We start from the raw sequence: 26,504 nt of genomic DNA on the forward strand, positions 1-26,504 counted from the left end.
TATTAGAAAATGTCTTATTAGACTTAAAATGAGCCTCAGTCACTTGACAAGTCCAGAAAAATGTCTTGTTTCAAATATTAAAGGACAAAAATGACACTCTAATTGCTTTAAAAAAATCTGCCAATGGGGTAAGAAAAATGTGCCTGTCAGGTTTCAGAAATAAGAACAATGTCTTGTTCCAAGCTGCTTAACAAGTAAGATTTTGAAAGGTGAAACTTAAAGACCTGATTTGAGGATAGTTGGCTCAGTCACTCTCTTCCCGTTCACATAAGTCTCTGCTCCCTCACACGGCTCGAGGACCACGGCTGCTTGGCAACAGGAAACATGGAATGAGGGTTCACTTCCTGTCTGTTCACATTAAACTCTGATGTTAATAACACATAAAATCAAATAACTAAAACAAAGAGCACCCACTCTCTCCCAGAGGACCAGAAGCACTGGTGAAGGTGCAGTGTTCGTCTTTGATGAAGTGGCCACTGAGTACAATGTCCTGACGACTACTGGCGTCCAGACGACCCACCCTGAAAGTGAAAAACAATCTGATGTTAGGGAGAACAAGAGGGTTTTTCAAAGTCAAACAATCATTTTTCTAAGAGACAAAAAATATATAGGACACTGTAGAGTTATTAGTAAAAACTTTTCTACTGTTTGATTCTTTGGTTGTTGTCAAGAAGACAAGTTTTGTACAAAACAGCATGCCATGTTTTGACAAACCAAAATCTTTCTCCAAGTGACTTCACAGATGATGGTCTGTGTCTGAATCAGAGGTGTCCAAACTTTCTGAAGAGATATATATCTGATTTTGTGAAAATGACTAAGGGCCGATGGCACATACTGACATATTTCCCATATATACCAGCAAACTCTGCTTCTCAAGGAAAATGTTCTCCATTAGGGGGCGATACAGGGAAAATATGTGAGGATGTTTTTATGGCAGGATCAGAATCTGGATTTTATCAGAATTGTTTTTAATAGTCAGACTATTCTGAACTGGAAACAACATTTTAGGTGCCAATCTTGTTTTGTGTCCACTAATATGTTTTTTGAACACATCATGATAAATCCATTCATTTAGAGACGTCAGCTGTACGAGTTGTTTAGTTTCTGCAGAATGTACAGAGCTTTAGCTTTATATAAGTAGTCTATGCACAGTCCAGATCTAGTTTAGTTTAGACCTAGAAAGACTTGGGTCTAGTTTGTGACCTTGACAAAAATGTAAATATAACCACAATATAGAACATGTGTGCCATGATAAATACATTGTAAGATGAAAGAATTAGCTTGTGCACTGATTAGATTATGCAAATGTACACATGATTAGAATTAACTTCTGTGCCATAAATAAAGTATTTTTCCCCTGGGCCTGACTTTGGACATGTCTGGTCAAAACCATTGACTGTTTATAGAGAGGACAGTGTGGCTCCACCATTAATCATTGTACGGTTTTGAAGCCAAAATACCCCCATCACAGGCGCAGCCATTGACAGCCAGAGTCTGCGCAGTAGAGACTGTGAGGGACTCAGGAAGAATCTGAGTGGAGCCGAGTAACTGAAATTAAAATCTTTTTGTTTTGACAGTCAAATCACTTCTTGACTCTACCTCACAACATATTTTACAATCCTCGAAAAAAGTACACAAGAACAGCAGCTGTCAATCACAAACATGACGCAAAGGCTTGTTTTTAACCTCTTACAACTTATGAAAACAAAACTTTTCAGAAAAAAAGGGGAATCAAATGCAAGACAACCAAATTATATCTTTAAATCATCACAGCAATCGACCTGAGAAAAAATTCTACGAGGTGCAATAATTTGGAGACCTCACTAAGCTGAGCAAGATGGTGTCCATGTTTTTTCTATAGTCTGTGATCTAAACTATCTGTTTGGTTGAGTCTGACAATCCACTCATCATTCAGTCAGGCACGGCGTTGCTTCCTCAGATGGATAATGTAAAAGTAGCTCACAGTTTCATGTTGTTAAAGCTGAGGATGATTGTATCAGTGATAAATGATGTCAGGGTGCTATTAATCCAAACACAGATCAGACAGCTATTGAAAAAACGTAAGTAATGACTATCTGTCTTTTTTTCTTCATTTATTATCTTTATTGAAGAACACACTTTACAATTTACGATATCAGACACTGGCTGATAAATATGAAAAATAAATGTGAAACTGTCAGTGAAGAGGCAGAAATTATAGCAAAAACTTTTCTTTTAGTGTGAGTAATAACAGCTAAGTGAGCTCATTTTGAGCTGCAGTCACTCTTTATGGATGCAGTTAAACTGTGTGATTGACTTTTAAGCAAAGAAAATAAAACTTCTTTAATTCATCACATCATATTCAAATTAATAATAAATGTACAAACATCAATTTATTTATTAATTTGCCTTGTTGCAAGAAGAATAAGTAATAGTGAGCCGGTTGTTATAGCAGAGGGAGATATGGCCCCTCTGATCCAGGTTCCTGCTCACCCTGACCGGGTTACAGCCGGCTATAAAATGTGCACACGCATCATTCTCTTTAACATGTCACTGTATGATAAGATGATAAGATTTCTAACCTGGTTATTCCATCTTTAATGTAGTACAGTAGGCACTCAGACATCAGAGGATCCTCGTTCAGGTTGACCAGGTGAGGAGTCTGAAGACAACAGAGGAAAGAATCATTCACCCGAGACGTTAAGAGGGAGATTTACATCAAACAGTCATCGACCATATGTTATTTACAGTAAAACATGTGCATAAACTGCACATCAAAGAGCTGGAAAACAACCTCCCTCAGTAAGAAACATCAAACAATCAAACCATGCAGTCAGATTCACTCCCCACAGCTCCACAGCTCCACAGCATGAGTGTTTAATGAAGTCTCAGTCAGATGTTACAGGCTGCAGGCAAACAGCCATAAATTAATGAAACGGGGGCGCTACCATTATCTTTTCCCCCATGTTTACACCCGCCGCCTCCTTCAGGGAGTGTTTGAAGTGAGTAATGAAGTAGATTTAAGATAACACTTGAAGATGAAGAAAAACCCTCGACTGATCTGCCTGCTGTTGAAGAGAGACTCAGAGCACTCAGAGAAAGAGACAGCTTAAAACGCTTCACAGCGACAAACCTCGTTTGGGGAAAACAGACCCACTGTGTCGATAAACACAGGCTGGGGCTTTCTAGGGCTATCGGTCGGCTTTAGGGGTGAATAAACAAGCATTTTGAGAATAATTTAGGTGTTGGATGTTACATAAAGAGGAATTTTGGAGATTTGTTTTATTGTCTCACCTTCTTAGGGGAGAAAACACCAAGAGTTCCTCCATCTTCTCGCATCGCTACGCCCATTTCTGCCAGCAAGGCCTCTCTGTGAATGAAACCAGACTCATTGTACCAAGCAGCTGCAAGATGTGACAGAAGTGATGCCCCTTTCCTTAATTCAGATCATTTAAAACAACTGGGTTTAAAAATGCATGCACTGATTTACAGTTTTCTCATGTTTAATATTTTTAAGAGTGGTTAAAAAAGAAAAAGAGGTGCATGCTTTTCTTTAAGACTATTGTGTTTTTGCGCAGTGAAAGACATCTCTCAGATACTTTAAAACCAAAAAGGAAACAGGATCATGAGCTTTGTATCAACCTGTAAATATATGTTACTCTATGCTTTTATCCCTCTTCCTGCGTCAATAATTGTTGTGAGGAAGAATTAGGAGCAGTTTATGTCTCACCTTTCCATTCTAATGGCTTCTGTTCGGCGAAGTTTCTCCTCCCAGGTCTCATTGAGCTCAGCAATGATTTTCTCAGTTTCCTGTAATTACAAAAGATGGCAGTGATTAATTTCAACATGCGTTTCAAGGACAGGTTTAGAGATGATGCTGCGTATTTATTTGTGAAAAAAAAAATCTCCTGAAAAGACCAACCATGATTTAATCTAGTTTTATGAACAGTTATTTTATTTCAGTAGCAGCTAAAAGCGCTGCGTCTCTTTCCTGTGTACCATGGAGCTCTATTTACTCCAAAAACACTTGAATTTAACCTCCGGAGCATTTCCATTAAAAGCAGGTCTGATAGAGTAAAAATCTTAACACGAAGATATGATCCAGTCATAATGCTGGAGTCCAGTGATACCTACTGTAAGTGCTTTATTTCAATAAGTTATCGTTTTTAATTTCAAATCATACATCAGTTATCCCACAACAGGATGGATTATATTGCTCACAAGAAGCAGTAAAAGTTTTAAAAACATGACCGCAAGTGATGTGATGATGATTTTAAACACTTAAGTAAAGGCCTGTGTCCACTGTCAGCATCCTAAACCTCAACCTGTAGCAGCACTTTTCAACAGCTCTTAAGGTCTTTGCACACTGAGTCCGTTTTTTTCAGATACGTTTTTTGGATCCGTAATCTGACAAAAAACATCATGCACGGAGACTCCAATGCGTTTATTTTGTATTATTTGTGAAAATTTGCAGTGGGAGAAAAATGGAATAATCAAGCAACTGATCCTGAGCAGCAGCTGTCAGTATGTTTGAGGTATGCACAGTGGCACAAACAGACACAGGCACACAGACACACTGTCACACACACATGTACACAAGTCTACATCATTTAAACAAAGATAAAAAAGTAATCATCAAGCAGCTGATCCTGAGCAGCAGCTGTCAGTGGTGCGGCATGCACACACACAGGCACACAAACACCGTCATCGCCCAAAATGTTTAGAAAAAATGCCAGAAAATGTGAAAATCTGATGTTGCAAGTAGCCTATGGCGTCTCTGAACAGTCAAACTACCCAGGAAATGAGCGGTGCAGATGCAAAAAAATGCAAAAAAATGAACCTGTTATAAATTTAAAAAAAAAATGACGGATGAAAGTTTCGGATTGAGTGTGCAAGCATGACTGACATAACATGGGATCAAATTTATTTTAAATGTGCTTAAGTTTCAGATGAAAAAAACACAAGACCTTTACTCTCACTACGTTAGAAAAGTTGTTCACATCATTAGTGATTGTAAGTCACTGAAATTAATTTTATGAAATTAAATTTTACAAGTTAAAAAATAAAAGCATTTTGAAAAAAATAATGTCGAACATTAGCAACTTGGTCCTTTGCTGCTGCTGTTGTTGTTGACAAAGATGATTTAAGTCCAGCTCATTCTTGATTTGAGATGGTCAGTGATAGAGAAGTGGCATCAACAAGCAAGATTTAGGACAGAAAGTATGACAAAGTAGCACAAATAAAGCTGTCAGTGGACACAGGCCCTTATGCAGCCATCAGTAATTGGATAAATGCAACCTTATCAGCTGACTGATGCGTCCAAACTTCAAGCAGAGGAAAAACATTGACCGGTAATTTCTTGAAAACAGTCTTTGGAATAAAAAAGTTCCAGATGCTCCCGGAGAGACCTGGGACAAAAACACTCAGAAAGCACCAACTGTGGCGACAACAGATCAGTCCATTGGGACTGACAAAGTGGAAACCTGAGGGTTCAAGCCCCAAGTTTAGGAATTGGTCTGGAAGTTTGAGAGGTGAGACTCTGCACTCTCTATTCATGCATGTACATAAAGTCCTGTTTGTGCATGCGTGTAGCATGATCTAAAATCAAGAGTGGAAAAACTGACTTTCCCCTACAAGGATGAATAAGGTGTTTCTTATCTTCTTTTATAAACCCTATGATGAGATACCGACACAGTTTGTAGGAGGTTTTTCGTTCTCTGCAGTGTGCCTGTGTTGTAAAATCAAACCTTGTGTGAGAAATTAATCTTTAGGATAACGACAATAAAAAACATTACCGCAGGACTGCTGCTTTTGTTTCCCCAAACTTTATGTTTTCTCCCTGCAATTAATTTTCAAGTCAAAAACTTCAGTGGAGAAAAATGTCTGAGTCTGTAGAAGTCAGATAATATTGACAAACAGACAAATGACACTGTTTGTATTTTCATGAGGCAGCAAACAAACTGAATACAACCCCAGGCTTCGGATAAATGGAGCAGAAGATTACTGGCAAAAAACTGAATGTGATTTGACAACATGCACAGTAATGTCATCCAGCGTTCACCTTCAGCCTCTCGATGGCCTCCTCGCTGCCCGGGCTGAACATGATGCGGTCGTGCAGGCTGGCGATGGATCCGGCTCGGCTGGACAGGGCTGAGAGAGACGGAGAGGGACTCATCCCCGTCATGGCATTGGTCACTGTGGAGAGATCACCCCTTTGATTCACTGCTTGGCCTTTATTGTTATTGTTCTCGTAATCGGATAGGTCTGTCGGACAGGGCGGGAGGGAGGGAGCACAGGATGTGTGTGCGTGTGTGTGTACAGGAAGAGGGGTCGGGGAAATCGATAAGAAGGAACAAACAAAAAGGAGAAATGCGAACCGATAGGGAAGAGAAGAGAAAGGGAGAGTAGAAAAGAATAAGAAAGAGGATATGTGGCCTGAAACAACTCCCACATAAGTCACAAAGAGAAATTTGCTGCTTCGCAAGCCAGAGCAAAGCCACGCGCAGAAACTCAAAAGATGCAACAATAAAACCATCGAGCCATGACCAAAGAAAATGCAGCTCTCATACAAATACTTAAAGCAGAGCGTCAAAGGCAGGAACATTCAAAAAGAGAAGAACGTAAAACTTTCATATCAAAATGATCCTACTCTGAACTGAAAGAGACGTCAAACTCTCACTTTGAATTGAACACAGTAATCCAATTCTGTTTCGTTCTTCTAAAGTCAAATACAGGAGCTGGGGGAGGATTTGTACACCCATAATGACTCATCCTAATCAGGTCAGATTTCCTGCTGAGAACATTAAGAAACCAGAACTCAATTAAAAAGGAAATCATGAAGCAGAGAGACGAATTTAAGCTGCAGAAGGCAACATGGTTTAATCAGGAATGTAGAATTTTGATCACTGCATGTCACTCAAGATATAGGCCTATATATATATATATATATATATATATATATATATATATATATATATATATATATATATATATATATATATATATGGTCTGACGCACACACATCCTGATCTGTCTGTGAGCGCCTGCTCCTTTCTATTAAAAACATATTATTTGTCTTAGTCTTAATCAAAAGACCAATCAGAGTCAATCTGCACAAAACGAGCCAATCACAGCGCCTCTCCTCAAACTTGCATCATCAGGTTCTTAGGTGACCTGTGTCGTTAGCTGTCGTTTACTCTTACTCCCTCCTTCACTTTGTTTCCTGCCCTCCTCAGTGCTGTAAGCTCAGCAGACTTGTCATTTTCTCCATTTTAAATTATTTTCTGATGTTTATGATCGTCTGTTGGTTTCTGGTTTCCTTTGAGGTCTAACAGGACCAGCTCAGTGGAAAAGACTATTTGTTTGACAACATGGTGGGTGAGATATTTGGCACTCTGAGTGCTTCTCTTAAATTAGCAATGTCCCTTTTAAAAAAAAAACAGTGTATGTCCAGCTTTTATGTAAATATTGCCTGTCTTGTTTGGTACTCGTTACTCACTTCAGCATCCCTATTCTGTTTTTATTTTTTTACCTACTGCTGTATTTGTGTGACGGGCAGTGGAAACATTGAGGTTCCCCCTGGGATTAATAAAGTATTTGTGATTCTGAGAGAGCAAGTTTCTCATCGGGCAGTTCCGTGCTGTGATAAATATGAATTTAAATGTCAGAATAATCAACTTGGTGTCATGGTTTGAAAAATCTGTCCATAAAGAAAGGAAACCTGAAAGGTGCTGAAATAAGGTCACATTTTTACCCAGAATTCCTGCACTCTGGGCTGTAACAGGAGTGTATCCAGAAGATCTACAAGGGGTGGCTTCAGCCCCTCTTGAAATCTGGAGAATCTTTTGTGTTACACTGTTTTCATTACTATCTTTTTATGGGCTATTTTTTATTTTTATCATGGATGCTTTAGCTTAGTATTTTATCTAGGCTCATGCAGCGTTCTTGTACAATCTCAGGGTTGATGTACATTTATCTGTCAGATAAACAGATCACTCCTGTCTCCAACTTGTTTCTGTCAGACCTCTTTGACCCTGTGTGAACTTTCACCAAGTCTCACTAGCTACATGCTCTGATACAACACCCAGTCACCCCGGAATAGTACATTTCTCTGAAATAAGACAGGAGCTGTGAGTTAAGACAGCATTGTTTCTAATAATGATGGCCACTAACTCTCTGTAGCTACTGACTGTTTTTTAAAGTTTATTGTTCCTGGATATCAGAGCTCATTCTTTTGGGACCAGTGCTGTAAACCTTCAGTATGACTTGAAATAATGCTGAACTGGGAAACAGATCCTCTTCGTGTGATTTTTGGGAGGTGTTCAACCAAAGAACTGGAGATCTGTTCAATTAGTGTCGTGACCCGAGGACGACATTCTCTCAGAGCCCTGGGGCTGTTAAGAGAGCTCAGCGTTCACTTTAGCACCAGAAAATCAATGATAAGTGTAATTTCAAGCATTTTAAGTGTCATAAAAATTGATTTTGGATTAACATCTTTTGGAGTTTCCAAGAATAATGCTTAGAGGACTCATTTGTTGCCACATCTGCATGAATCTTGCAGATATGTGATAGAAACAGGAAAATAAACGTTGTTCATTCATGGGTGTGTGTGTGTGCATTCTTAATGCCACCCTTGTATGAGTCAGTGGGTCAACCAGTCTGGACACACCCCTGGGTGGCTTCATTTCACTTAAAAATGTGACTCAAACCCTGGAAAAAAATGAGCTGCAGTTTCTGTACACTGAATTATTTTTGTTCCAGCAGTAATATGTGTGAATTATTTATAAATACCTGTAGATTTCATCTTGTTTTGTTGCTCTCGTTCGTACTGATTGCGTATTTTATCTTGTTTCAATAAAGCTTTGTCTCTGCTCTGCTTTCCTCATTTTGAATAAGTGTTTCAGCCCTGACTGCTGCCCTCACTGTGTCTGTAATGTTTACTGAGTCCATCTTCTGTGGTCGATTGTTTTTGTCAGAGACTCACTCCCTCACGGTAAAACCAATCTCCTCACAGGTACAAATAAAGTATCCTAGCGTAACCTGATTTTACCTCCCCGTCGTCTGCTGAGTGTTTTATCTCGGCCGTGCCGAGGCTTTCGTAGCTTCAACCAAATGAAAAATACCAACCCTGCAGCTGCTGCTATGGCAACACAGAGCAATAAATTGGGAAAGTGTATCACACCCATCCATCTGGACAGGCTGTTCCCTGCCAAGATGGATCACATAATATTGACTTCACAGTGCAGCTAATAAAACCATGTGTCGTAGAAATACTGTAAAAGTTATATGAATCCAATATTATGTAAGCGACTATTCTCTCAGTTTGACAGAAGGCTGCATTGTCACTTATGTTTTTCTATTATGGAAACCAACAGGAGGGGACAGACGCTGCCAGGGGAATGGTGGAAGTACACTTTCATAGCATGTTTTATTATTCTGTATAACATTTTCTGTTGTACTGCTCAGTGCTGCTCTTGTTTCACAGCTGCTGTACAAAGCCACACTTAGATCTCTACAGCACAGACGACAGACGACAAAGTGACTACACACTGATTTACAACATCTCAACATTAACTCCTTGAAAACCTTCCAACTAAGCTGTTATCGACAGCTTTGTCTTTGCCATTACCAGCTGGGGGCGCTGGTTTGGCTGATGAGTAAAATCCCTTGTCCTATATACAGAGGTCATATTCAAAGTCCTCAGAGTCCTGCTCTTTCCTCTCAGTGAAACTCAGTCCCCTGGATGAAAGCCTTTTGGGATATGTAGTGTTTCCTGACCACTTAAAAAGACTAAATACGACCACACACTCTGAAAACACATGCAAATTCAAGCAAAGCTGGACCAAACAGTTTCCAACAGGATAGAGGAAATTACTTTCTCAAATCTGTAGGAGTTTTTCTGTGCCCTGCTCAATGAGTCACAAGTTTACTTTTTAATTTAGCTTCCTGTCGCTGCTCTCAGCCAAAACACCCCATGTTGGCAGGTATGAACTCTTGTTCTAGTGCAAAGTGTCAAAAACATTTTGATATCTTCTCTAAGACATGTTGATGCTGCAGAGAAAGAAAAAAAAACAAACAGAGAAAAGCTACTTTTGACTGTCACACTGAGCACGGCTGATGCTAAGCTGCTGCCACAAGAGCAAAAGCGAGAGCCAGAAAACACACATTTCAAACCCTCGATCTCAGCACCAGTCGCTCGATATGCTGGGAGGAGAGAGGACAGAGGGAGAGTTAGAGAGAAGAAGAGAGAGGCAAGAAAACAGCTTCAGATAAAAGAGAAAAAGAATCACAGATTTAAATATTTTCTTTATGTCGAAACCTGAACAGAAGAGCTGCACACGTTAGCATCAGACAACCTCCATGATCTCTGGGTCACAGAAAGTTTGAAACATTTATGAAAAAAAGACAACATCCTGTCTGAAAGCGTCTGTAGATACTTCAACATGAAAATAACTGAATGATGATTTTTCACTTTGAGTGTCAAAGATCGGTTATTCTCTTATAGATGAATTTAGAAAAAGTAATTCTGATCACAGGACACCTCCTCCCTTTAACTGGATCTTAAACCAATAAATTCACTTCATGATGTCCTCAAATTACAAACTTTGTCACTAAATGCTCACAACCCTCAGATTTTATATAAAAAAGGAAGAAAAGAAGGAAGAAAGAAGCAAATAAAGAAGGAAAGAAAAACAAAGAGGATGACAAAAAAAACAAGAAGAAGAAAGAAAATATGAACAGCAACATGAGCAAAAGGAAAAAGGAGAGGAAGAAGGAAAAACAAGAAAGGAGAAAGGATTTAAGGAGAGGAAAAAGGAAAAACAAGAAGGAGAAAAGATAAAAAATGATAGAAACAGGGAAGAGCAAAAATGAAGAAAGAAATGAAAAAAGGAAGAAAAAATGAAGTACAAATGAAGGAGGTAAGGAAAGACACAGAGAATACCAAGAAGGAAGAATGGAGAGGAAGAAGAAAGGCTGGAAGGAAAGAAAAATAAAAGAATAAGAAGGAAGAAAGGAAATAGACAAAGCCAAAAGAGAAGGAAGGAAGAGATGTAGGAGGGAAGGAATGATGGAAGGAAGAAGGGAGGGAAGGAAGGAATAATGGAAGGAAGGAAGAAATAATGGAAGGAAAGAAGGAGGGAGGGAGGAAGGTAGGGAGAAAGGAAGGAAGGAGGGAGGTAGGAAGAAAGAAAGGAAGGAAGGAAGGAAGGAAGGAAGGAAGGAATAATGGAAGGAAGGAAGGAAGGAGGGAGAGAAGGAGGGAAGGAAGGAAGGACTAATGGAAGGAAGGAAGGAAGGAAGGAAGGAAGGAAGGAAGACGGAGAGAAGACCAAGAAGGAAGACAGGAAAGAAAGGAGAGAAAGTAGGAAGAGAGGAAAGAGAAAAAGCCAAGGCAGAGGGAAGGAAAGAAGGAAGGAAGGAAGGAAGGAAGAAAGGATGAGGGAAGACCAAGAAGAAAGACCAAAAAGGAAGAAACAAAAGATAAAAGAAAAAAGAGTTTGAAAGGAAGGAAAGAAGAGCAAAGAGTTAAAACCAGTCAAAGATTAAAATATCTGGACGGATAATTTTTCAATATTTTATCTGTCATGATAAGACATCTATATAAGACTGAGAACTTTTAAAATCAGTTAAAACTCCTCATAGAGCCTTTAAAGATCGTAGAAACCCTCTTCCTTCAACCTAAATGTCATGTAAACACAGATTGTGATGAATTGACCTTGAGCTCGGTGATCTTATTTTAGCTGGTTTGTCATGTGAGCATCATGATCTGAAGCTGAAAACCTCTCTACCTCCAGCTCTGCAGGATTCAGGGGAGTGAGCTTCAGTCTGTCAGTCCTGGTCTCACTGCAGTCTGAGAAAAATCGCTATCTCTTTATCTCCAGGTCTCTGAATTGATTTTTCTGGGCTGGGTCTTTATTTGCTTTGTGTTTTGTCTAAACACACATCAGCACACACACACACAGGTCTGTGAGCTCGGAGGAGAGCTGGAGTGCCGTGCCTGTGAGGGGAGCTGTGTGGGCTGACTATGTGTCATTGAGAAAAGTGTGCACGCTCAAAAAGGAGCCATTACAAAGTTATAAATTAAGTCTGGAGATGGCACTAATGGTCACATAAATCCAATAAACGACCCCTTACTCTCAATGATGTCACCCAGGCCCTGGGCGTAGAGGAGGTCTTTCAGGCGGGACACCTCCTCCTTCAGCTCTCGCACTAATCGGTTGTTGGGATCCTCATTGATCACGGCGTTACAGCGGATCTGTTTGGCTCTGTCTGCGTACCTGTGAGCGTAAAGGAGGCATCGTTTAGCTCGCTAACACAGGTAAGAGGAGGACGACTGAAAGGCAAACACGTTCACACATCCACAGGACTCTGCAGCCTCACTGCAGCTCATGGAGGCTGTTTGAAGTGTGAAACTGATGCAGGTCCCTGAGGGAGACGGAGGGTATTACGCAACACTTTGTCTCATTAGTGTCCTTCAGAGACACATTCAGCAGCTGTGTGGGAGGAAAAGACGCATCAAAAAATATGTTTAACACTCCCTACCTGAGTGTGCTGAGAGTCTCATCATAGTTGATGTCTGCTGGACTGAGTGCAGCAACCATCGCAGTGCGAGAGTTACCTCCTGACGAAACGAAGAAGGAAACACATTCAGATTTCAGTTTGTCACGAAGAGAAGGTTTAAAGCTTGTTAGACAAATAGATTCAGGACACACACCCAGATTTTCTCTGAGCAGCCAGGTCAAAACTGAATCTCTGTAAGGGATGAAGCTCTCCACCTTCTTCTTCTTTTTATTCTGCGTACCAAAACAAATACATCATTAAAAGGAGATTTATTCATTAGCATACAGGTAATGAAAACAACAAATGAGTGAATGAACAACAACACAAACCTTATTTGACCCAGAGTCCTAAAACAAAGGAGAAATAATGATCAGCTTATTGAACCCAAATGAAATTTGCTTTTTCTTACAACAAACCTCAAACAAATAACACCACATACCACTTCTGCCAGAGCAGAGATGACTTTTCCCAGAGTAGTTAGCGACTTATTGATGTTTGCTCCTTCCTGTGACAGAGCAGAGAATGATATTTTGACTGTGATCATCTGTTGGTGTAATAGTGATAGTATCCCATCTATGTTTGTGTTTTATTTTACAAAATGTGGCTGAAAGGAACGTCTCACCTTGAGCCTGGTGCCTTTAGCTCCAGTTGAATCTGCTCTCTCACTGCCGGCCAAATCAACCAAGCTTATTTTGCTAACCTGCAACAAAACGTGAGGGACATACATCAATTAAGGTTTTCATCTTAGAGACACTGTGGTCTTCCATTACTATTGGCAGACCCTTTGAACAGAGCATAACCTGTTATCTCTTTGCTGATTATGTCCTGCTGTTACTATCATGTATATCACTTATTTGGAATTTTACAGAAAAACTACACAGGAATAATCAGTTGTTTGCTACCGTTGTCGTTTTGTTTTTAGCTGATCAATGATCTTGGAAAGCAGATGGATTTCCCAGATTACATGTCTGTGATAAGGCCGATCGATCTGGCAAGGCTTAACCTGAAACACTTGTTTCCTGATGGAGAATTACCAGACCAATCAGCACCATGCTACGGTTCAGTTATGATTGGAAGCCCTTAAGCAATGTTGGCCTGTGAAGAGATGAGTGTGGTTGCTATAGTGATAGTTTTATTAGAACAAAAACTAAAAGTCTGTCATAAAAGAAAAGCAAGGCTCGCCAGTTGAGGTCACGTGATGTGGTGTGCTCCTCACCAATAGCACATGCCTTGTACATCAGGTACTTTGTTACTCTGTTTTGCCTGAATGAATGAGATGGACAGAATATTTGTCCCAACAACCCTCCAAGATTATCCCCTTTCTAAACCCATCTTTAGAGATGTTACCTGTATACAATGCCATGGATCTGTAAAACAGTCATTCTGAAGGTGTCCCTTTTTATCTTCAAAGAGTTCGATTGAAGAGAAAGCAGCTCCAACTGATATATTTATCAACTGTAAAAATGGGAATGTTATGAAAGCCTAGTTGATGTTTATGTAAAAATCAGTCTCTCAGTGTGTATTTCATCATCACAGATGACACCAAACCTCACCTGTCCCTCAGGTGTCTCTTGATACCAGATGATCAGTGGTCAGTTTTCTGCATAAACATCAGGAAACTCTGCTTCTGACCAAGGAACATGTTCTCCATTAGGGGGCGATAAAGGGAAAATATGTCAGGATGATTTTATTGCAGGATAAGGATCTGGGTTTTGTCAAGAGTGTTCTTCATTCCTTTTTTTAGCCTCAAAAGGTTCTTTTCTTGCGTCCTGAACTACTTTTATGTATTATTTTTTTGTCTTTTCTGCACTGTTTCCAAACTTTAGCCGCGTTTCCACTGAGCAGCCCGGTTCAGTACGGTCTAGCATGGTTTTGTACAGTTAAGCCTGATCCCATTTGCGTTACCACAGCAAACTGTGCCCTCTCGTGGTAGGCGGCGTGTAAGCCGGATGCTGAAAGCTGCAGCTGTTAAACGATAGTGTGACGCCGTAGCAGGGCGACACAGTTTACCCCGCTAATAAAACCAAAGAAGAAGAAAAACGCGACACAGTAAACAAAGAGCATAAATGGAAGACAAGCAGCATTTTGTCCTCTCTGTGATTGGCATGTAGCCCTTTCATATAAAGTGCAATCAAGTTTTGTTTCAGAGAAGTCTGTGTGCTGCCAGGAGAAATACAGCTGCTGTCGGGGTAAGTGACGATTCTTTTGACCAATCATCAGTCTGCAGTGTTGTAGCTCTACCTTACGAGATTAGATCGTTCTGGCACTCATACGAAAGGGTCCCAAAAAGTGGGACAGCTTGTCCCTGTTATTTGGGGATCTGTCCCGGGATAAGTCAGTGGAAATGCCACAAAATGTGCGCCGTACCGAGGCGAAACGAACCGGTCTGCTTTGAGTAAAAGCAGCTTTTTGATCTAGTTTTTGTTTTTTTGAACTCTCGCAATTTAAAATTGGAAAATTTGTTGAGTTTCTGCAGAATGTACAGATCTTTAGCTTTATACGAGTAGCCTATGCACAGTCACCATGTAGTTTTGTAAAATGTTAACTATACAAACTTTGGTTTGGTTTGTGACCTTTACAAAAAATGTGAATGTAACTACAATTCAGAGCATGTGTGCCATAATTAACACATTGTCAGATGAAAACTGGAAGGCGTATGAAAACAGACCTCAGGCCACGATTGGCACCGGGCTTGACCTTAGACATGACTGGTATAACTCTTGTGTTGGGTCATAGGTCATAAAGAGGCTTCATCATAAACTATAATTTGGTACAATAACAAGCTCAAAACTCTTCAGAGAAGTTTAATGTCAGGTAAAACCATAATATATATCCTAACAGTTTTACTTTCACCAGTGTTGTTAAAAAACTGTTTCATTTATAAAAGGGACACAGTTTATCTAAAACTGATGGTCACATGAATCTTGTCTTGGATCAGTTACATCCACTGTATATTTCTATACAAACGACTTTGGAATTTAAAGAGTAATTTTTTTCATTGGTGCCTTTTTTCTGATGTTACTGTGGTGTAAAAACACTTAATGGCTTTACATAATATTAATCTGTAATCTATAAGGAGTGAAAGGTTTCCTTTTCATCACACGGTGACCTTCAAACAGTCATTGATTTCCAATTTCCCAGCGGAGAGAAATCAGTGTGATCAGTGGGCTCCCAGATGAGCAGGATAACAGCTCGATGTTAAATCAGTTAAGTGAGGATGTGACAAAACTCTACCTTCTCAGAGGTGTTATCAGTCTCAGCATCGTGGCGTTTCTGCGTGAATATGATGTTGAACACGGCGTGCGAGCGGCTGCTTGTCTCATTCATGTTGGTGGCAGCCACAGTCCTGCAGAGACAGAGATTACATTCATCATTAGTTCTTCCTCCAAGTCTTCTGTTTGCTCTGCATATTTGCAAAGAGGATGAGGATGAAGAGGATTGAGACAGAGCGCCATGAAGTCCTGCCAATCCCGGAGGCGAAAACAATTCCTCTGCTGCATTGACTGTGTGCTGCTTGTAGGGGGTCGGCTTGTCACTTTCATCTGGAAGGAAGCTACTAACACTGCCAGCAGGGTAGAGTAATTCAGTTACATCTCCATAAACATTCAAACAGAATAAGTGAGACCTATAGAAGAAAAAGGATGATACAGACAATGAAAAACCAGGACTGAGGAATCCTGGTCTTTATTTGTTCAATAAGAAAAACTCGAGAGCTAAAAACTGAACTGGTCTGACCTTCCTGTAGGATCAAAGCAGCCTCTATGTGTCTGTTTTGACGTGTTATTCAATCAAATGGTGGTTGGATCACGCTATATTGCTATTCCTTCAAGTTTTTTTCAGGAACATCTTTAGGAGGGATTATCTTGTTTTCTTCACCAAAGTGAAGAACTTTAAGAGAGGAGGATTTCATTAACTTCTCTTAATGTGCATGGAGAGGAAAAAGAAGTCTAAAAAGTCCCAAAACTCCAGCAACACTTAATTAGTAAGGAGAACAACTTCATTTTAGACCAATGTGTTTTGGCTTGTGGCTTTCACAAAGAAAACTTCCAAACACCAGTATATTGACATGTGGCCCTCATGGACACTCAATCTGATATAATAAAAGGCCTAAAGCAGGGGTGGCCAACCTGCGGCTCCGGAGCCACATGTGGCTCTTTGCCTTTCAGTGTGCGGCTCTTCGATCCACATATTAAAAAAAATATTTATATGTCTATTGTTATGAGTAGTGGTGTGCTGATCAATCTTAAATATTGATATATTGATGCCAATGTTGGGATCAGTATTGATCAATACTTGGGCAATGAGACTGATACTTAAGTTTCAGTTTCTCTTCTCTATATGTACTCCTCTTAATCACTCGTGTGCTCATAGATAGATAGATAGATAGATAGATAGATAGATAGATAGATAGATAGATAGATAGATAGATAGATAGATAGATAGATAGATAAATAGATAGATAGATAGATAGATAGATAGATAGATAGATAGATAGATAGATAGATAGATAGATAGATAGATAGATAGATAGATAGATAGATAGATAGATAGATAGATAGATGGAACTTTGTCTCTTCTGCAGTAAAAACAGCAATATGTCTTGGACACGGCTCCATTTTAACACACTTACCAACACAATAAATCTCGCTTTGAAAATTAGAAATTTTATTGAATTTTATTTCGTGTGAGTGACAGGAAGTGAATTTGTAAGACCACATGTGTGATGTGGCTCTTTGCTGTATCATGGAAATTTCAGTGGCTCTTGGTCTCTGACTGGTCGGCCACCCCTGGCCTAAAGCCATGTCTTCATGCCCAACTCACCTATGCAGTAGCCCAGTTGGCTAACATGAGAGAAGAAGCATATGATTTGATGTTTCTGACCTTTTTTAAACTGTATTCTGTTTAAAATCCATCCTAATGTTTTGGTTTCAAGTGGAACATTTCTGTATCAAATGCATCTTTTGATTTTTCTGTCTGTTCAGCCCAGATTATTCAGCCCACTAATTTCTCCTCGATTCAGTGCAGTTTTAGACAAAAAGAGCAATTATCTTGTTTTATACATTCAATAGGTTGAGGTTATCCAAGCAGTTAGCAGCTGGTCTACCTGGCCTTGTTTCCAGAGTCCATCAGGTCCTGGATGTCGTTATAGGAGGTGACAGCCAGCTTGGACAGATCCTCCACATAAGGTCCCATTAGAGGATGCTCTCGTACACGTAGGTTCCCTTTGTTTTTAGGATTCAGTAAGTCCCGCACACGCTCACAGTAGATTTCCATGTAGCTTACCTGAACAAAATAAAAATAAAGGTGTGGACATTTAAAACTGGTCCCAGATTTATGTGTACCAAGACTTTTCTGTTAACCAGCATTTGTGTTGAATGACTTTTCCTTTCTAAAATATTCACATAAAAACAGCTGTAGACAAAACATTAGGAGCAGACAGATGTCAGCAGGAAAGGATGCTTACCTCCACAGAGTAAGACATGCTGTTGTCTGTGTTATCACTGATTTTTGTAAAAAGATCTTCACACAGCTAAAAAGAAAAAAAAAAGAAAGTTACTTTTAAAAATCTTATTCATCAGAAACAAGAAATACTTTACAGGTTAATAATCAGAACTGTCATGTTTGTACCAAGGGGATGATTCCTTGTTGATCCTTCACGTCCTGTTTCCCCATCATGGTGTAGGACTTTCCAGCACCTGTCTGACCGTAAGCAAATATGCAGACGTTGTAGCCCTCAAAGGCGTGCAGCAGCATCTCCTCCCCAATGTCTTTGTACACCAACATTTGAGAGGCGTAGTTGACATCCTCGGGCTGTGGACAGAGACAAAAATCAGCAACTGTAATCTTTAAAAGTCCAAAAAACAAGCAGAAACATGTAAATGTGTATTTTTCTGAGTTAGGTTTCAGTGTAGGGGTGCAGAGAGAGTTACCGTGGTGTGGGACCAGTAGGAGTAATCAAAGTTGAAGCTCTTGTTGTCTTTGGCCTGCTTGGGGTTGATGATGGCTGAAAGACAGGACAAGAAACCCAGGTCAGAGGGAGGGTAAAAGCCGCCGCGTGAAACTGTATCTGCGCTGAGTGAGTGTCATGTTGTGCTAATAGAGCTGGAAGGCCTCAGTCCACTCCCCTTCTGTATGTGTGCTCATGTTTACTGTTTGGGCTCTTTAAACTTATGCTCTATATTAAACTACAGATGATTTGTGACAGGAAACGTTTCTTATTTTGCCTTTTTAGAAGGGAAACAGAGTGCACTTAAAGGAAAAGCAAAGACTGTCGTACATTTGTGATTCACAGTGTGTAATGATGAACGGCCTGTTTCTACCTCATGCAATAAAAAAAGAAGCCAAACTACTTCCATGGCTGACATCGATATGTTGAGCTGGTGGTCATGTTGGCACCTAATCAGCACATGTGCTACTTCATTTATTTATTTTTTTAAAATTTCTTATTTTCTTAAATTCAGGCAAATGTGGCATCTATTAATTGACTTCTCAGGAGAAAAAATAAATAGATAACATGAATAAGCATTATAGTAAGTAACCATGACAACAGAAAACAAGGTCCAGAAAATTCTCTCAATCCATAATTTGAATTTTTTGTACTCTAATCCTTGTCTGTTAACATGGAGGAGGCAGACTATACAACCTGTACCCCAGCCAGTCTAAATGTTTGGTTTCACTTTTGGGAAGCTATCAGACTTGTCATCTTTTTATATCTAGTCTGAAGCATTACATTACAATACATCATTACAAAACACTATAAAACTAACTAGCCCTTTATGGCAACTGTCATTTTTAAAGTTTTAGTAGATGTACAGCAGAGATTTTGTCAATTCATAGTAAAGCCTGAGTCATGTTCTGTAAATTGAAACTAAAGACAGAAAAACAAAGACTCCACATTCACAAAATCTAATGTTTGCATGTATTAGAACTTTGACCACAGTGAAACGGTTTTTCTGTTTCTACTTCAGCTCATATTTCAGCACCATGGACAGAGCTCTAAAGTTTAGAGACGCTCTCTGACACAACATTCAATATGAGTCTGTGGACAAACTTTGTTACGTTAGCAAACATATAATTTACCTTGAAGTATCATGTTTATTGGTAAATGAGATTCAAACTCATCACCACAGTTCTTTTGTTGATGCTCCGAGTGGCATCCACACCAAAAGCTAAACTGTGAAATAAAGAGGATTCAGTTTTGCTGCTTTTACTTCCTTTGTTCTCAATTTAGCATGATGCTGAATTAAAAGATAAGATAATACTTCAGGCCACGTTGTTTACTACCCCGTGTCTTTATCTACCAGAGTCCATTTTAGAACAGCTCAGTCTCAGCTTTTCAGACCCAGCTCATCTTACAACAGCGTGATCAACCGTCAGCCCTGAGCTCTTCATCAGGCTCAGATTTCCGCTCTTAGAGCTTCCTCTTCTCTCCCCACAAAACTCAATTCTTTCCAGACCATCAGAGGAGAAATGACAGGATCTCTGGTCTTTGTCTGTTCTTAGTTTAGTGATTTGTGCCAAGAAAGAGTCTGACTCCAGTCTGAATGATAATAATGTGGTCTGGTGGATTTACACCTGAGGGGTGACTCAGTGATGACTCATTCAGACCTTCAGATTAAAGTACGAAGCCTTATTTCACCTCCAACAGATTTATAACCAAGGCCTTTTACAAATAAACCTCCAGGTATCTGTTTACTTTACGAGAGTAGAAAAAAAAAAAGACGATTTTTCTTGTTAAAGTTTTCTTCACATTGTTCATGTTGCGTACACCAGGCTTTCTTAAACTTTTAAGCCTGTGACCCCCAAAGGAGTGGTATGAGGGACTGGTGACTTACTGCTGTGGAAATGGAACAAAAAGCCAATCCAAAATCTAACAAAAAAGACCTTAGTCAATGATTGATTGATGCTCTTATTGCTGTGTTTCAGAAAGTTACCCTGACTTTGTCATACGGCGACAGAAACGTGGAAAACATTTTCTGTTTTCATGGTCTTTCATAAAATTTAACTCTTATTTTTGTTTATATTTTTACAATACTGAATAAAAATGCAGTTGTGAAACACACTGTGGCCCATTAAGTTGCAATAAAATATTTTTGCCTCTTCTCATGAAGTGATTGTGATTTGCTAAGGGTCATTGTGGTTTAACTTCAACTGTGATATGTTTGGAAGAGATTTGAGTAAAACAGTTTTAAAATGATATAAACTTTATCTTTGGGGGTTAAATGATATCATCATAATCACTTCATGGGAAGAGGTAGAAAGAAATATATTTCAACTTTATAGGCAACAGAGTAGTTTTTGATTTTGGAAGGCTTTTTTGCCCCTCCAGCCAATATTTGGGGAAATCCATAGAGACGGTCTCAACCCACAATATAAGAAAAACCAGTGTGTTGGAGCAACTGTGAGGACTTGTTTGCTAAAGAAGCAGGAAACAACTACAAAAAAAGCCTAACTTTCAAACAAAGTAACGCTGTCAAAGATCTGTGTTTCATTCTCGTTGGTGCCACTTGTGGCAATAAGCAGTAACTACAGGTGATCTTTGTGACCTCACTTAAAGAGAGGTTCAAACAATGTCCTCTAGGGATGGGTACCAAATTAGGTACTTTTAAAGGTACCAACTGAATTGTGGCAAAAATACCAGGTATCAATTCATGTAAGACCAAAAGGTACCATGTTTAGGTACCTAAATGCATTCTTGTGACTGTGAGGGAGTGGAAGAGTTGGAAATTTTCCAAGCTGGACATGAACACAGCAATGCAACGTTATATAATGAAGAATAGAAATGTTAAATTGAATTTTTTTTTACACTTGATTATTGAATAATTGGTATCTTTTATCACATAAACGCAGAAAAGTACCGAAACTGGCACCGTGGAGTACCGGTACCGATTGCCAGGTACCGCGTATTGGTATTGTATCGTTTCAAATGTGAAAGGTACCCATCCCTAATGTCCTCACAGCTGGAAGTGAGTGTATTTTCAATCCAGGTAAAGTTGAATGAGCTTTAGTGATCTCTCTTTACAGCACAGTGCACACTAGAAATAATTTGACCCTTTCTTTAGTCTATTGGTGGAAAAAAAAATGCTGGTTAGCGATGTAGTCGTGTATCACAGGTTTACCAAGTTCTCAGGGTATACAGCAAATACATGATTTGAGCTAACTGGGAAAAACGCTGAACTGTATTTGAATTGTGGGTAAAAAAAAAAAGAAAAAACTGAAATGAAAGCCAATAATAAAAGCTTAATGCTGTTGTTGCCATGGTACGGTGATGTAAGAAACTTGAACAACTTTAAAATGTTTCAGCAGCATGCAGATCTATGATATTCTCTTGTTTGAATGTTTACAAAGAATGAACAAAGCTTTTATTTATTTCCAGTACCAAACTTATGTTTACTTTGTCAGTGAAGCACTTTAACGTTGTAGCTTTATATCCAGGATGTGCGCCTGTTCTTAAAAATATGTAAATAAAATCAGGGTCTCAAACACATCCATTCCCCTGAAAATTATAGTTTTATATTTTGGTACTTGATCTTCAAGATTCAGGATTTATTTTTTCATGGGCAGACTTGTTTAAGACCAAAGGCTGCCACATAAATATTCATATAACACAGTATGTTAGACATAAATATAAACAATAACCCAAGTAAATACAATGCAGTGAGTGCCAAATGCTAGATGACCTCAAAGTCACACAAACTAAAATCCACAAAACTGTTGGTAGAAAAGAATAACAAAGCCTGTCTCATTCTACTGTGTTTGTATTCAGGCCTGATGTGCTAAAATCAAAATGTAAAGTGTGTGTTTAAAAGCAGAATAAGAATTCGTCATTAGGCTCACAGTTTATAAAATCTGTGTTTTTCTAGAGAGAATCAGTCAGCGAGCCCACCCAGGAACAATATCTCAGCTGTGGTCTGGCGATAGAAAAAAAAAAGCTTCCTCTCTGCTCACAAAGCTCCAGACACCATTTCTCTTCTAATGCAGATCAGTCGATAGGAGGGAAAGCGCCCAGAGCTAAGTACTTTCTCAGTCAGCGTACACACACTCACGCACACTCACACACAGTTATTTCCTCTCCACACTGTTACTATGTCTCCAGTTCTGAGATATAGGCCAGTGTGGCTGACATGGGTCTCAGGTTTCAGGCCTTTTGCTCATCATGACAGAGAGATGAGGCCTTCATGACCGACAGGCTCTCTGGAGGAGGGCCAAACATGATGCAGTGAACTCACAGTACTACGCTTCAAGTTCATCCTGGTGAGTGTCCTGTCCGTATGTCTGTTCTAAAATACTTCTGGTTTCTACAGAATCAATTTTATTAATAAGCTAAAAACGTTTCCATGTGGCTCATTTCCCCCTCTGTGCATCGTTTCCTGCCACAAATGGTTCTCTACGGTAATGTGTCATGACGTCAGACTGAGACAGCATCATCCGCTCAAAGTACTGAAAGTGAACTGTCATTTCGTCATGGACTGTCTGCACTATTTAACTTTATCACTATATCCACAGAAACCCAAGAGGAACATAATTTGCTGTAAATGTTCCAATCAAGTCTCAAGTGATGATTCAGAGTTTCTGTTTCAACGTCAGCTGAATTATCCTCAAAGGTCCAATCCTCTTCTTAACTCTCTGATTAAAAACTAAGATCCTGGTTATTGTACAACCATGTTAAAAACTTTTGTTTCTTTCAGGTTCATGTTTGTTGTCCACAAGAGGTCAGAAGAGGCTGCGAGCTGAGCTGCCACCAACCCGTTTCAGGTTGCTCAGCATGTGATTGATCAGGATTTCCTTGAGTATTTGTATTGTCATCAGGGCTGATCCTGTCTGAAACAATTCAGACACCCCAAGTTCAGTTTTGTAAAAGAAATATCAGGAAAGCAGTTACTGTAAACTCCATAATAATATGATATATAATATACACTGTGGTGGGAAATGTGTAGTTTATATGCAGATGTGTAGCTCTTTCTTGTAACAGCAGTTATTTTCACTCTAACACCTGTGGTACTTGTGCACAGCCTACAGTAGTGAGGACTATCGTGAGCTTTGGACCATGCTTTGTATAAAATATGGATGTCACCTGCTAGTTTCTTTATGAGGCCTTACGTTGGCTGAGGCCATATTGGAATTGAATGGGGCTTTGAGCCTCCACATTAACAGCTAACAGTAAAATCATGATCTAAATATCTTTCAAACTGCTGAGTTATTAAAAAAAGGAAATGAGGTACTGGAGATCTAGGCGGTTTTCTGAACCAGGCTGTAAATGTGTTTTTAATGCTGTAAAAGTCCTTTGTTCGGATTGGTGTGTATGTGGTTTCTAGCATTAAGCTGCATCTTGAAGAACTCCAGTTTTTAGGAACTTCTGTGTGGTTTCTGTTTTTACAGCCAGAGCTTGCTGCTTGATTTGGACCCACTGTTTGGACTCATTTTGATAAGACTTAAACCAACCCTCTGAAACCACCACCTCTTCTCTTGAATGTAAGTCTTTTCAATTAAAACAGCGCAAAATGTGTATACTTAAAAGTAAACTTCATAATAAGTTTTGAAGAAGAGATAAAATCTCACCATCTGCATAAACCACTGTAACACAACAGAAACTGCTGTCTGCAATTTTTTTTTTTTTTTACAAGTGTTTTGGTTGGTTTGTAGAAAGCAGCTCACATTTTAGACGGCACAGGAAGTATTAAAGATGCATTACGGTTGCATCTTTTGAAATATACAGTATATCAAGAAATGTGTGTCTCCTACACACTTTCACTCCAAGCTAGGAGGCAGCAAGTTGAGCTGCCTCAAATCTCACATATCTTCAAAATTAGATATAGTGGTCACATTATTAGAAACCCAAAGATAGAAGTTGACTTTTTCAATGCCTGGCCGACAGCTGGTGCTTAGTCAAACTTTAACATGTGGGCGTCTTTAAAAAAAGACTTTGACTTATTTTGGACAGTAGTTTGACAAAACTGTAAAAACAGGAACAAATGTCCATGAAAACTAAAATTAACAAACAAAACTCTGATTCAGAATCAAACGTCAAAATTAAATTCTTCTATTTAGAGGCAGCTGGTCTGGAGCAGATTGTACCAAAAACACAATCTCAGTGATCAACAAACAGCACCAAAGTACACATAGAGATAAACTGACACAAAACATAAAAGACATCAAACATTACAGGCTTTTACAGCTTCTATTTACAGTCTACCTCTAAAGATGTACAGTTTTTCCTCAGCATAATTCAACGCACAAAGTTTCAGTAAGAATTTGGCAAAAGCAAAAATATAAAAAGGCTATGTGACCTATTTTTAACAGCCCAATGATTCATGGAGATTTGAAAGTGAACCTTTGAGGAAAAAAAGAAGAAGATTGGTTTCTGCTGGAAAAAATTGCTTCACAAGCTCCAAAAAGCCCTAAATTTTCTGTCCAAAAGCCATCAAACACCAAATCTCAACAAAGGGCACACAGATCAGCTGACAGAGCCTTGAAAACGGGACTCTGATCGTACTGTTGACCAAAAGCAGAGCCCCTGCAGTATGACATCCTTTTGCTGCTTACTCATGCCTGATATGATTCATGCATCTCCCCCAAACACCCTCACACAACAGCTCTGGATCGGAAAGAGAAGCATCCTGCTCTTAGATAAGGTCATTAGCTTGGAGTAGCAGAGATTGGCAGCTCATACGAGAGGAGGACTCAGACGAGAGGCGGAGCTGTCAGCCCCCGTACCGCCGTCTGCGGTCACAGCTGGCGTGTGAGAGTAACCTCCACCTGAGGCCGGTTTTAGCAGCTTTATTATCACTCAGAGCACGTCTCACATTTTCATCACCTTAACTGCCTGTCTCTTCATTTTATGATGGAAACACTTTCTAATTACAAGCACTGAAGCAAGAGATGACGCCAGGATTTGGAAGTCAAGTCATGGAGGGGAAACGTCACATGTACAACAGCAGCACATTAAAATTCTGCCTGTGTGCCGTCGAACCACGTCACCGATGGCAAGTAGTAAAGCGAGCATCCACCTCTCCTGGAGCACACGATGACCTCTAACAGAGAGCTCAAGAGTGCTCCTCTTAACGGCCCGTCTCTTTTTTTAACAACACAAACCCCATCCTCAGAAAAGAGAAATGAATGTTGGAAACACTCATGTATATTAGGAGAAATTTTACTTTTTAAAAGCCATCATCTAAAGCGTTGATTTTATCTGCCGAACAAACCATCCACAGTCACAGGAAACGTGACTGAAAAGACATGAGAGCTCTTTTCTGAGTAGTCAGGAATTGTTGCCCAATAAAAGATGCAAAATGAAATTTCATTAATATTTTCAATGAGTTAGATTCAGGCCAGAAGTCTCCGCAGAAGTGCTAACTAAAATGTCCTCTTAAATTTCAATTTCTTCTTGTAAAAAGCTCTGTAAAATCACTGATGTGAAATTTCACTGGAGTTTTTATATTCCTGAATGAAACTCTGATTGGAAAAAATGAGTCATATTCATTTTTTTAATGGTTCTAAAATTTCAGAGAGCCTGCATTTTCATTTTAGCTTTTATATGAACCATTGTCAGGTTTTACTGTTGGATTTTAATAATGTGACTGTGTGCAGCTTAATGGACGCAGCACTAAGTCTGAGACAAATTTACCTTTGAGAACATTAAAGTTTATCATATTGTATTAAATCATGTTAAATCATAACTTTCATACTGTTTCACATTGTGTCTCTTATCATTTCGTTTTGTTTCATTTCGTCCTGCCTCGTCTGGTATCATATCCCGTAACACCGAATCCAAGCGGAAACTTCAGGCCCAGAAAAAGCCCATGTGAAGTGGTAAAAGCTGCACTCCTCAAAGAGTCCACTTGAGGCTGGCTGCAGAAACACCCAAATTCACATATTCACCAAGCCAAAAAACACCAGCTTTACAGCATTACTAAACATGTTTTTAGCCTGGTTTAAAAACAATTTGGGTCTGAGTAGCTACTGTC

General features: G+C 39.4%; 1 protein-coding gene across 16 annotated transcripts in view; it reads right to left on the reverse strand.

Moving 5' to 3' along the window:
- Window positions 1-26,504, reverse strand: part of kif1aa (kinesin family member 1Aa) — a 76,317-nt gene that overhangs the window by 35,004 nt on the left and 14,809 nt on the right. For 10 of the 16 annotated variants that reach the window (XM_074668054.1, XM_074668053.1, XM_074668052.1 and 7 more), the window contains exons 3-20: window positions 18,471-18,544; window positions 18,169-18,351; window positions 18,005-18,070; window positions 17,645-17,823; window positions 15,775-15,886; window positions 13,163-13,240; window positions 12,980-13,045; window positions 12,870-12,887; window positions 12,695-12,773; window positions 12,523-12,601; window positions 12,115-12,257; window positions 10,144-10,182; window positions 6,041-6,243; window positions 3,710-3,789; window positions 3,274-3,349; window positions 2,562-2,641; window positions 415-521; window positions 225-305 (exon numbers count right to left, since the gene is read on the reverse strand). In XM_074668054.1, coding sequence (XP_074524155.1) covers window positions 225-305; window positions 415-521; window positions 2,562-2,641; window positions 3,274-3,349; window positions 3,710-3,789; window positions 6,041-6,243; window positions 10,144-10,182; window positions 12,115-12,257; window positions 12,523-12,601; window positions 12,695-12,773; window positions 12,870-12,887; window positions 12,980-13,045; window positions 13,163-13,240; window positions 15,775-15,886; window positions 17,645-17,823; window positions 18,005-18,070; window positions 18,169-18,351; window positions 18,471-18,544 — 1,743 coding nt within the window. The remainder of the gene's footprint in view (window positions 1-224; window positions 306-414; window positions 522-2,561; window positions 2,642-3,273; window positions 3,350-3,709; window positions 3,790-6,040; window positions 6,244-10,143; window positions 10,183-12,114; window positions 12,258-12,522; window positions 12,602-12,694; window positions 12,774-12,869; window positions 12,888-12,979; window positions 13,046-13,162; window positions 13,241-15,774; window positions 15,887-17,644; window positions 17,824-18,004; window positions 18,071-18,168; window positions 18,352-18,470; window positions 18,545-26,504) is intronic. The other 6 variants (XM_074668059.1, XM_074668057.1, XM_074668050.1 and 3 more) reach the window with 2 other exon arrangements.

Source organism: Halichoeres trimaculatus, unplaced genomic scaffold, assembly GCF_033239565.1.
Source record: "Halichoeres trimaculatus isolate MK-OKI-2021-1 unplaced genomic scaffold, fHalTri1.1 fHalTri1_scaffold_4, whole genome shotgun sequence".
Classification (NCBI taxonomy): Eukaryota; Metazoa; Chordata; class Actinopteri; order Labriformes; family Labridae; genus Halichoeres; species Halichoeres trimaculatus.